The 11,325-nt window shown below is 45.1% G+C and overlaps 1 protein-coding gene across 1 annotated transcript; it reads right to left on the bottom strand.

The window, feature by feature from the left end:
• Positions 1-4,851: 4,851 nt before the first annotated feature.
• SPTSSA (serine palmitoyltransferase small subunit A) lies at positions 4,852-9,472 on the bottom strand. Its single transcript, XM_055806325.1, has 2 exons — positions 9,163-9,472; positions 4,852-6,709 (listed from the first exon to the last, which is right to left on the bottom strand). Exons 1-2 carry the CDS (start codon positions 9,263-9,265, stop codon positions 6,606-6,608), a joined length of 207 nt encoding a protein of 68 aa, XP_055662300.1. The 5' UTR covers positions 9,266-9,472; the 3' UTR covers positions 4,852-6,605.
• Positions 9,473-11,325: the final 1,853 nt, after the last annotated feature.

Raw genomic sequence — 11,325 nt, 5'->3', positions numbered from 1 at the left:
TGGAAGAGAGTACAACAACTAATCATTACAGAAGCTAGAGAGGAACACAAACCTCAGCAAGAGGATATTCGGTTTCAGTTCTTATGTGATCATAAATACTTAAGTTTTTCTCCCTAGGTAGACCCAAAACAAGCAAACAGAAGTCACAGAAAAGAAAACTAAGATCAATCATTGTCAAGACAAATTTTTTTAAAAAAAATTATTTGGGGGGCTATGTAGTACATCATCTTGTCATCGTGAAACATGGCCATGAAATATGCTGTCCATCTCAAAATGCAGGGAGCACAAAATGCAAGATATGCCAAGACAATTCCACCTGCAGATATGGGCATGAATAAAACCCACACACGTCAGATATGAGGTCATAACTGTATGGATATCAGTGAAGTGTTGATCATCTGTTAGTTCCAACTATCAGACAGCTCTTAGAGCAAGGAGCTTGTACAGAAACATTCAGGCTTACAAAGATTCACTTCCAAGAACTGTCAGTTTTAATGAGAAAGCAACCAGCTACAACGGCAAATTGAATCTTGGGCTTCTTCGTCAAACATTATCTGGGTAAGCTCTTTAATAGGATTAAATACAAGAAATACTATGATTCTTTTTTTTGTGGGCAGATAGCAGTAAGCTGTTGATTAATCACATGCTTCATTTCCAAAACTCAAGCAATAAAGACTGGAAGAGCCACCAACAAAATCAGTCAACTTTTCACCATTAAAACACCCTCAACGTAGTCCAGCCTAAAGAAACTTATTGCTGTGACCACACTGATATTGTACACCACACACCCTTCAAGGTTAAGGGAGAGCAATAAAAGAAAAGAAAATTAAAGGGGGGGGGGGAGGCCGTGGAGAAGTCTTCTGTTACCCTACAAAAGCATGTTTCAGCCAGTAACAGGCTGTGGCAGAAAATCACCACCCCAATCACCGACACGGAGGATGGCTGTTCCCTGCACAGACACATCATCTTTCCCGAGGTTCTTACGTTTGGTTTGTAGCTTCAACTGGTATGCCCTATATCCAATTTAGCAATTACTGCTCCGTGATTATCTGTCTGCAGCTGGCACATCCTATATCCAATTTGGCGATTACTGCTCCACAATTATCTGTCTAGCTTAAGACAGGTGTTGAGGCCGCAGGGTTTTCTATCAGTTTATTTCATCAAAACATCCGTTTATGTAACACAAGATATAATAGTAAAGCTTTTAGGATGATCGTTGAATCTCTAATCCCAAACACCATCACTCCAAACCTTTAAATAAATAATTACCATCACATCCTACCAGTGCTAGCAGGTGCCTTTATGGCATGAAGGATCTCCAACCCACGTGAAAGCACGGGTTCACATGCTCCAACCAACCAGTCTAAATCCACACTCGTACTACCAGGGCAGTACTCTCACCCCTTAAACCAACCCCTCTGTAATGCAAGGCTCCTAGCTTGATGTTATATTTACATGAAATATTTACATTCTTCTGTCTAGAACATTTTGGGGTTTAGCACAGGTATCAGCTTCAGATTTGAAAATAAGGCTACACTTTCTGTTTAGGGAAATGACTCCTACATTTCTCAAAACAGAAAAACTCATTTCATAAAGGTTTAGGTTTCACAGAAACTGGAGGCTTTCTGTAAGAATTTTCATCCCTCAGTTCATCCTGTTGTCTGTCCAAAGACAAACAAAATGAACATTTCCAGCCTCTCTTCCTTGGTATCAATTCCACTTTATACACCTGCTGTTTGATTTCACATAATGAACCAAATTGAGATTAGAAACACTGTAACTCATTTAAAAATTCCTCCAGAATGAAGAATGCCATTAACAGAGGGTCTTTTCCACACCAGAAAGTGGAATCTCTTTAATGGACTCCAAAATGCCGAGGAGGTACATGCTTCCAGGTCCATAAATCTTAGCGACAGCAAGACACGGGGAACCACTGTAAGTGTAAAACAAGTCTCCAGTACTTGAAGGGGCTCCTTCCAAAATAAAGCATGCTTCTGTACATTCGTATTACAAAGTCTAAATACCCAATCCATAAACAGATGCAGCTTATAAACTGTACATGTGCATCATCATCTTATTCACTATTAAAATAAGCAATACCTACCTACGAAATAAAGTGCTAGCCAGGCCTTAAAATCAGTTTGGTTTGGGCTTGTTTGTGGGGATTGGTGTTTGGTTTGGTTTTTTTTAATATGACCAGAAGTCCACCGACGAATACAGTGAACGCTGTGAAGTGCACATGCCGGGTCGCTCACAGAGCGCACAGGGCACTGCATGGCAGTGCAGCAGCAACACCTGGGCACAGCCTGACTTCCAGCCAAGGCCACCTCCCAGCTTTTGTACATCGTGTTAAACATTTAGCAATAAGGTATTGTGTAACCTAATTCCCTGTTTTATTTAACCGTAAGTACTTGCAACATTTGAGATAGAGACCTGCTGCCATTGCAAAATCACTGATGAAAAAGCTCAACTTCTAGCAATGCTTTATACATCGGATCAACCTTTGGGTCAGGTTTACATCAAGCCCTGTTCCACTCTTACCTGGCTAAACTCTCGGGGAGTGGATATGGGTAATTTCTTAGTCTTCAGCCATGCAAGGACAGTTTAGACGGACTGAGGATCTTGTGATGATAGACCGAAGGTTACTAAAAGCAGAGGAGTTTCTCCTGAAATACCACACTGGGGTCTACATCGGACGTACAGTGTCATCTCTCCCTATTACACAGAGGGGAAGTTGGATCCAGCTCTGGACTATGATGCCAGATTTTCCCCTTAAACTATCATTACACAAACAAAAGGCAGAAGAGACAGCAGCTGTTATGGTCAGTGATGACTGCTGTTTAACACTGACCTAGCAGATCAAACAGAGAAACAATGCAAGCCACATGGAAAGCTTCATGCTTTTGTCTTTTTTTAAAAAAAAAAGAAAAACAAACCCAAAGCAAAACAAAAAAAACCCTGCTGGTGTCAGGATAACATGTCAGCAAGAGGGGAAGAAAGAAACTGTTTTCCTACAGTAGCCATTATAGAAAATACGGGCAAATTAGCAGGTGAAAGGATCTTCTGGCACTGAAAACCTTGCCTGGGGTCACAACTCCAGCTCAGATCTGTCAAGAGGATGGCTGCTGTCTTCACAGCATTGTGCACAGCCCACTAATCCCATGGTATCAGATCCCTTTAAGCTGTGTCTCTTCACCTCAATATAACCTCTGTTTGTTGTTAGCCAGCTGCAGGTACCCCTTCTTCAGCATTTGTGATGCACACTTCATTACTGCACCTGAATGAAACAGAGCAAAGTCGTACCAGCTGCACCAACGTGCAGTAATATAAGGCACATCTGTCATGCACGATTCACCTCTACAGTGCTATGCTCCTTTCACACCTATTTCTTTTTAATACTGAATATTTACATAAATGCACAAATGGTTTTCTTGCTAAGTTTTGCCAAGAAGCTCTCAATTTAGGATCCCCTGGTGTTTTTCCTCATAGAGTAGTTAAGAAACCAGAAAAAAACCCCAAAACACTGCACCCTCTGTCTCCAAACTAATTGCTACATAGTGATTTCTGACAAGAAATGAATAGTTTATATAAGTGTGTGTGTATATATATATATATCAAAAAATATAACTGATCCAGTACATGCATGCAAACACGTTCTTCATCTGTTCTGGGCTCCCGACTGCCTTTCTGCAACGCTGTGCCCGTTTGCTCTTCTGGTAACGGCAGCTCCTCTCCAGGTTACGGCAGAGGTTTCCCAGGGTTATTTCTGCAGCACCCCCGCCCCGTGCCAGCCGAGGTGCCCCCCCCAGAGCCGGCTCTGGAAGCCAGCAGGGCCGCAGGCTCCTGCCAGGGCGCCCCGCACAGCCAGCCCAGCCAGACCTTGTGCCAGCCACAGGCGGGGGCTGGCTGATGGAAATCGTATTATCCCTCGTGCTATAACACAGTTAATGCATTTTTAAAAGCTTATTTCTGATGACTCAATCCAAACCCCAAGAGCTATTACTATTAAAAGACTAACAAAAAAACACTTGCAGGGCGCTCAGATATTTTTTTTTCTCATTTCTCACGATTATTTTTTCCAACTTTATTTAAATTATTGATGGCTCAATTATTATCACCCAGTTTAAACAGAAGCATAATTGACCAGCTGCCTCCAAATGGTATTTAAACTGCCTTCCACCTCCAGCTTGCACAGGAAAAGCTTACGGTTCTATCACTAGGAGGGTATGATCCCCCCAGCTAACATGGCAATAAAGGAGACTGCACTGAGAAAACAACCTGGTAGCCTTATGATTAATTTATTATTCAAATTTTATGATTAAATCCCTACCAATACCCTTACTTTAAAAAAGAAAGCTTACTCTGTTTCAAAATTATTAGCCCTTGAACCATCTCTTCACTAGATCCACTTTACGAAAAGGACACGGTGCAGAAACTTTCTTCTAGAAATTCAAACTCTAGTGACATATAGTATTTTATTAAGGAAATTATTCCATCTTTAACAAAGTATCCAGAATCTAAAAGAACAGTCCAAGACTGAGATTTTTGATTTATAATTAAAAAATGAAATGCTGAAAAAGACTGTAGTCACATTAGCAAATTGAGTTCAAGTATGGTATCAATCAAGCCCACTCCAACATAACACAACTGATTGGAGATTATGATTATTTGGGGGGTCGGTGGGGTGTCAACAAAAAGCAGCTAATAAAAGCTGTCTATCAAAGCCCTTCTATAAAGCCTTTCGCAATTAAAAATCACGCATAATGTTCCTAATGCCACCACACAGAAGTGCGCCCCCCCCATGCAACTAAACCCTTTTCAACCATCGATGTGTATCAATTATAGCAGTAGTCCACAAACATAACAGTAATGACTTAATCCATGAACAGCAGGAATTTGTGCTACATTACTTCAAAGAGGGTATGTTAACTTATCATTATCTCCATATATACTTAAAATACCCACATACAACTCTGGAGACGTGAAAACAAAACCAAAAACCACCACCCCAAAACCCTACCTATGTTTAGACAGCCAGGTATTAATAAAGGAAGGCACTAATTTAGTGGGAGACTCCTACCAACTTCAGTAAAGCTAGGGTTCAGCTGAGAAGTTTAAGCCCTGTTGTTTATAGCTCCCAAGATGACAACGGAGTTTTTAATCAAATACACATGAAGTTCTTAAATACAGGGGAGGAAAACACCCTTTTCTCATGAGCGTGCATCTGAGAAAATTAAAAGACAGCATGTTCAGAGACCAGTTGAGTTGTATAACTTGGGTATAATTCCTGATTTCAGTAGAAGTTGCATAAAAGATCTAACAGTACCCATTATTACTGGGCCATTAAAAAAATCACAATTCTTTGGTCAAGTATAATTTTTACCCTTTTGGAAAGTTCTGAGAAAAGCAAACAGCATTCAGAAACACATTAACTTCCCAAATAAAGTTTTACATCAAAGTTCTGCTTTAAAGCTTTTATTTTTTAAACAACCAAAAAAAAAAATCCTCCACTTAGGAAAGTTATCACCATCTTACATATCAGAATACAAAACTGAAAAAAATCCCTATTAAAAAAAAAAAGACAGGACTTCAGCCAAGTATTCAGCTACTTATTGCTGTAGTTGTAACTCAAGTCCATTTAAACCCCTATGTTTTGGTCGTTTGTAGCAAGAACATGTTTGGAATGCTAGCAGCAATAGAAAACCCCTGTAAAACCTAACCATAGTTACACTGTTGAGTGAAAATTAGCAAAAACAATAACCATTGGAACCTACGAAAGCATCTTGTAAAAGTACAATTGAACTGGTAGCTAGAAAAACAGGGTCGATTTAAAGTGCTATCCCAAAGTCTTATGTGGGCCTACATCAGTAAAGAAAAGCCCATTCCCCTCCACAAGATGAAGCCCAGAACCACAACACTACTCCACAGATAAGGAATGCAGCCTTCACTCTGCCTCAATGCCTCACCTCCCCCACCCTCCTCCAAGAGGTGGAATACAGACAATTGAAATAATTGCCAATTCCAAATTTAGGTGATATGCACAAATATACTGTTGAACAAGGCTTGGACAGCAAACAGTACACCTGAGTTCAGTCATACAAACTAACTTTGTAAATAGCGTTAGACGAATATATCCAGGTCTCTAATATGAATCTAGATGTATTTTCTTACAAAACGCATTAATAGAAATGCCCAGGCAAATACATACCATACAATAGCAAAAGCTTTAAGCCCCATTTAATAAGATGACTTTCCGATTAAAAATAGAAGGCAATTAAGATTTACTCAAAATTACAATTAAGAAAAGCTTTCACAGTGCAATATTGAAACTGTCACAAAGTTAAGAAAATACTGATATCAAAGTACAATCACAATGTTAAAGTAGACAAAACTACTATACAAGGGCGTATCTTGTAAAATTAAAAGGAATGAACACAACATAGGGGACATCTCGCGTCCCTGCTCTACATATCTCATTTCCTAGTCTTCAGAGTCGTAATTGTGTCTTTCTGCCATCAGTAGAAGTCTTGTTAAAACTAAGAGGTTCATTCTTCTTTATAGACCAGATTTCAAAGCCCGATCACTTCTTGCAGACACGTTCTTCGTCACTGCACAATTTCAAAGTAGTGCAATATTGCCATGATGTGCTGAGGCATGAACACATAGCCTGTGTACAGTGCCATTCCAACAATGGAAACTAGCATGGAATCTGAATTACAGTTGAGGAAAAAGTGTTTGAAAGAGAAAGCGCATCAGACATCGCATGACTAGAGCATTAAAACTTTCCTGGTAACTATCTTGCAGCATTTTTAAATCAGGCAGGGTCAACCGTATTCAGCAGTTACAGCTACAGGAAGAATCAACTGAACTCTGAAAAACAGAACACAGCGGTAGGAGCGATTAGCTGAATTACAGAAGGATTCCTGCAACTACCTGTGTAACACCGGTTATCTACTGCCTCATCATGAGCACAAGAGAACTGGCCAAAGTATGAGAAGCATGCTGGGGGAACAGAAAACAGGCACTGGGAATATACAAGTTTTCAGATGCATCCTCCTACAACCGGACTTTTGTCAAGCTGTAGGGTTCTTGAAGCTTTACCTACAGAAATACTGGCACCAGATTACTAAAAGATCACACCTTTAAAAATTCAAAGTTTCAGAAATTCAAAAGCACCTGAAATTAATAATAGCCTGTTGATTTCATTCAACTACCTGCAGAGATTCAGTAAACCCAGGACAGCAACACTATAAAAAGCACTGGAGATAACAAGCATGATAACACTGGACAGCAGTACTCAAGTTTCCACTGGTGAAACCAAAGAAGGTGCACATGCTTTGCATCTTTGAGAAATCAAGTCACCACAGCACACATGTAACAAATGCTCTATGACAGACTTCCCCGTGGCAGAGCAGAGGTTATTAGTTGTGCTTATTAGAGCATACTAGCTGCCTGATGTATTTTTAGTCCCGGAAGATTACACAGTAAGTTACTAAAATGAAGGTCAACTCACAGATCCACGCTTCTGTATCAGCGCTCACTTCTGATTCTGGAGCACAAGCAGCAGCAAGACACACAGCAGAGCCACGCACCATTGGTTCCCGAGGCCACTGTGTCTGCGCTGCATCCGTGCAGCACCTGGCAGACCTGGCCCACCTATGGCAAACGCACCCAGTTCGAGGACAAAAGCCAGTTTTGCTGACCTGAGACTGCAAGTGATACTTGGGCTACTCTTAACATTTGTAAGTTAAGTGGCAACTACTTCATTGCAATATGAGCATTTTACAAAAGTAAACATGCACACACACTTTCATTTACTTGAATACTCTTGAACAAGTGAAAAAGCTGCATGGTTAACACGGAAGAAAAAAAAACCCAAACTCATGATTAACAGAATTGCAGGAAAAGCAAAGATCAAGTTTCTCAGCAATGCAACTATGGCATAAAGAGGAAGGTATGTTAGCAAGGAACACAACATCATGAACCTATGCAGCCCTACCTAAACAACTGTGCACAGTAGGTCTATAAATACTAGAAAAGATAAACAGTAAGTTACCTCCACCTCTACTGACTTTATACAGGGAAAAAAAATAATAATCTGATTGCACAGCTGTAACTTGGGCAGTCACTTTTCTGCAACAAATTTGAGTTCCTTTGCAAAAACGAGGAGTATCAGTAAAACCTCCTCACTACCACTTACACCCTTCTCTTTGTTAATGTTTTGGTTAATTTCTCTCTTTGCCTCTCAACGTTAATCGGAGATGGCTCAGGGCCATTCATATGAAACATCATTTTAAGTCAAGATCAAAACAGCCACACTTAAAAGAAAAATACTTGCAATGCAGCAACACCTGGGAGAACATAACCCTGTATGGAAGGGCTCGGGAAAGAAGCAAACCTTAAATAGTCTTTATACAGATGCCTTCACATAAGCATCCATCAAATTCTTCCACTCAAAAAGAGCCAAGCAAACTTACCAGAGATTTAAATACTCATTTAATAAAAATCATGTAAAAAGTATCGTGCAAACTAAGCTTGCAAGGTTTTGCAGCGTGCATGTTTACTTTCCACTAGGTAAAAAATACAGAAGAATTCATTAAAGACACCCGTGCTGCACAGAGAGCTTTAGATTTCGGTGCAAAAGCCAGGAGAAAGAACTACCGTAACTCTAGAGAAGAAAAATTAAAGAAGTAAGTTCGAGATGCAAACTTCTGCCCGCGGAGAGCCGCGCCCGGCGGCCCAGCACCGCGCGGGGGTTACCGAGCCCGGGCGGCGCGTTCGGGAGCCAACGTGAGGAGCCCGAGCCCCTGCCCGACCGGGGCCGGGGCCGGGGCCGAGCGGGGGCTCCGCTTCCCGGCCCGCCGCGGGCACCGGCCGCGCTCGGCGCCTCAGGCCAGCCGCCCCGGCCCTGCCCTCCTCCCGCCACCCCTCGGCCCTCACCCCGGCGGCCAGCCACCCTCCTCAGCGCGGCCACGGCCCAGCCGCTTCCCCGGCACCGGGCCGCTCGCTCGGCGCCGCACCCGTCCGGCGGCCTCGGCGCAGCCCCGGAGCCGCCGCCAGCGCCAGGCCCGGTGCGGCAGGGGGAGCGCAGCCCCCGGCCCCCCGCACACCCACCCCCCACAGACACGGCCGCCCCGCCGCGCCCCGCGGGCGGAAGGATACTGAAGACGGTGCGCTCCCAGGGCTCCAGCATGTAGAGCGCGGTGACCAGCAGGTACTGGTAGTACAGCCACGACATCTGCTTCCAAGCCGAGCCCAGCGCCATGGCCTGCGCCGGGCCCAGGCCGAGCGGAGACGGGGGGCGGCGGCAGCCCGGAGCCCGCCCTCACCGCCGCCGGGCCCCGCCCCGCGCCGGGCGGCCGCGGTCCCCCGGAATGGAGGCGCTGAGGCCTGGCCGCCGCCACCCCGAGCCGCACGGCGGGGACACGCACCCGCGGTACCGCCGCCACAGCCCAGCGGGGCCGGTCGTGCCCGCGGCTGGGCGCGAACCCGTGGCGCGCTGGCGGCCCCGGTCACGGCTGGGGGCCGCGGCGGCGTCTGGACGGGCGTGGCGGGGGAGCCGCGGGCGCGGGGGACGGGCCTGGGCGCCGCGCGGCGGGGCCCTCGGTGCCTCCAGCCGGCGGGGGGCGGGCCCGGCTGTGTGGGACCGTAACAGCAGACAGCTCCTGGCGGGATTAATGGCACAGAACAGGAAAAATAATGAGGCAACATGTCAGCTGTTTAGTGTAAGCGTTGCTAGCTTCCCGCTTCCCTGAGGCGCTTGGGGCCGGGCTGCAGATTGGCCTGAGATAAGGAGAAATTCCCAGAGACTGGCCTGGGCCTGCGGGGCTGGAAAGGCCGCTGGGCCGGCAGCGTAGGCCGGCGCCCCGGCAGGCCCTGGCTGGGGGCCGGCTGGTCGCGACCGAGCGGAGCATGAGGTGCAACCCCCGGGCACCGGGGCCAGGCCCAGCGCCAAGCGCACACACCACGGGTTGGGAACCGGCACTGACCCGCCTTGCTCGGTAAATCCATTCGCAGTTGTGCTCCTGAGCAGTGTGATTCTGCGCTTGCAGCCACCCCACCCCTGCCTTCTCCCGTGCTGTACAGTGAAACACAAGGAAACGCAGGCACAGGAGGATGCGCATGCAAGTTAGTTACACCGCTGCAAAATACAGCGACGGTAGCAGGAGATAACTGTGAGAAATAAAACCTGCTTAGAGGCAGAGACAACTTAGGACTGTACTAAAATCTGAAAAGGGATTTAATTCAAACAAGACATTTAGACACAATCTATGCGGATTTATTTTAGCACAAGAGGAGGAAATGAGAGCATTTACGCTATTAATACCCTCACCCAACTGGATACAGGAACAGTTGTCCCTATCCAAGACTACTGTTGCTTGTTGCATTCACTGTCGAAGGAGTCTTGTGTTGGTTTCTGCTTGAAAAAGCAGTGGTAATCATGAAAGCCGCCTTTCTATGTCAGCACGTACAAAGTTCAAGGACAAGAGGGGCAATCAGCGCAACGAAAGCATTACTCCCATTTAAAGCTGCAAGAACATTATCAATATGGGACAAACGAGGCCCAGCCCTGGCTGCTCCTATGCTTCCCAACAAGAAGCTCTGCAATTCATGTGATAAGGCAAGCAAGAAGCAGCAGCAAGAAAGTTCATGGGACAGTAATGTCTAGAGGCATGCCAGCTTCAAAATCTCCCACCACATCTGCCCTAACCCACCAGGTGGTGCCATAACCAGGCCCCTTACACCTTTTCAGTATGGTGCACATTCATGAGACAGGTTTTTTGGCTAATCAGCCCCTTAAGAAAATTGACAACATTCCTCTGTATAGTTTCCCCTCTTTGGCCAGCTCCATTCTAGCCCTGCTTAGGGACTGCCACCACCAGTTGTTCCTTCTGTACCACACGCATTGACACCTGAGTCCTTGAACTACAATCCTGCACACTCCTGTTTCCAGTAGCTCGATGCAAAGACCCTGGCCACATTGAGGCCAGCATGCCCTACAGCACAGACAGTATCCTCTATCACGTCTGCTCCTCCACGCTTCTATTTAGAAACAGTTTTGTATGTTAAAAATTTTCCATATACACCTCTGGACTCATAGCACAGTTACCCAGCTCTAGATGATCCCATAGCTATCGGTATGCAAGTTAGACATTCCACTAATCAGTCTGACTGTATCTAAGTAGAAAAACCTTACCTCAGGCAGATCCCAAGCCTTAAAACAAGTATGGCTCAATTTTGATTGAAGGCTGCACGTGCAGAGGCAGATATACCATACTAGCCAACCAAGTGCTCAGCAGTTGCCTCAACAGTTCTCTACTTTCT

Source organism: Falco peregrinus, chromosome 1 (assembly GCF_023634155.1).
Source record: "Falco peregrinus isolate bFalPer1 chromosome 1, bFalPer1.pri, whole genome shotgun sequence".
In the NCBI taxonomy this organism is placed as follows: domain Eukaryota; kingdom Metazoa; phylum Chordata; class Aves; order Falconiformes; family Falconidae; genus Falco; species Falco peregrinus.
Note: the sequence above shows the minus strand (reverse complement) of the source record. Positions and strands in the feature narration are given on the sequence as shown.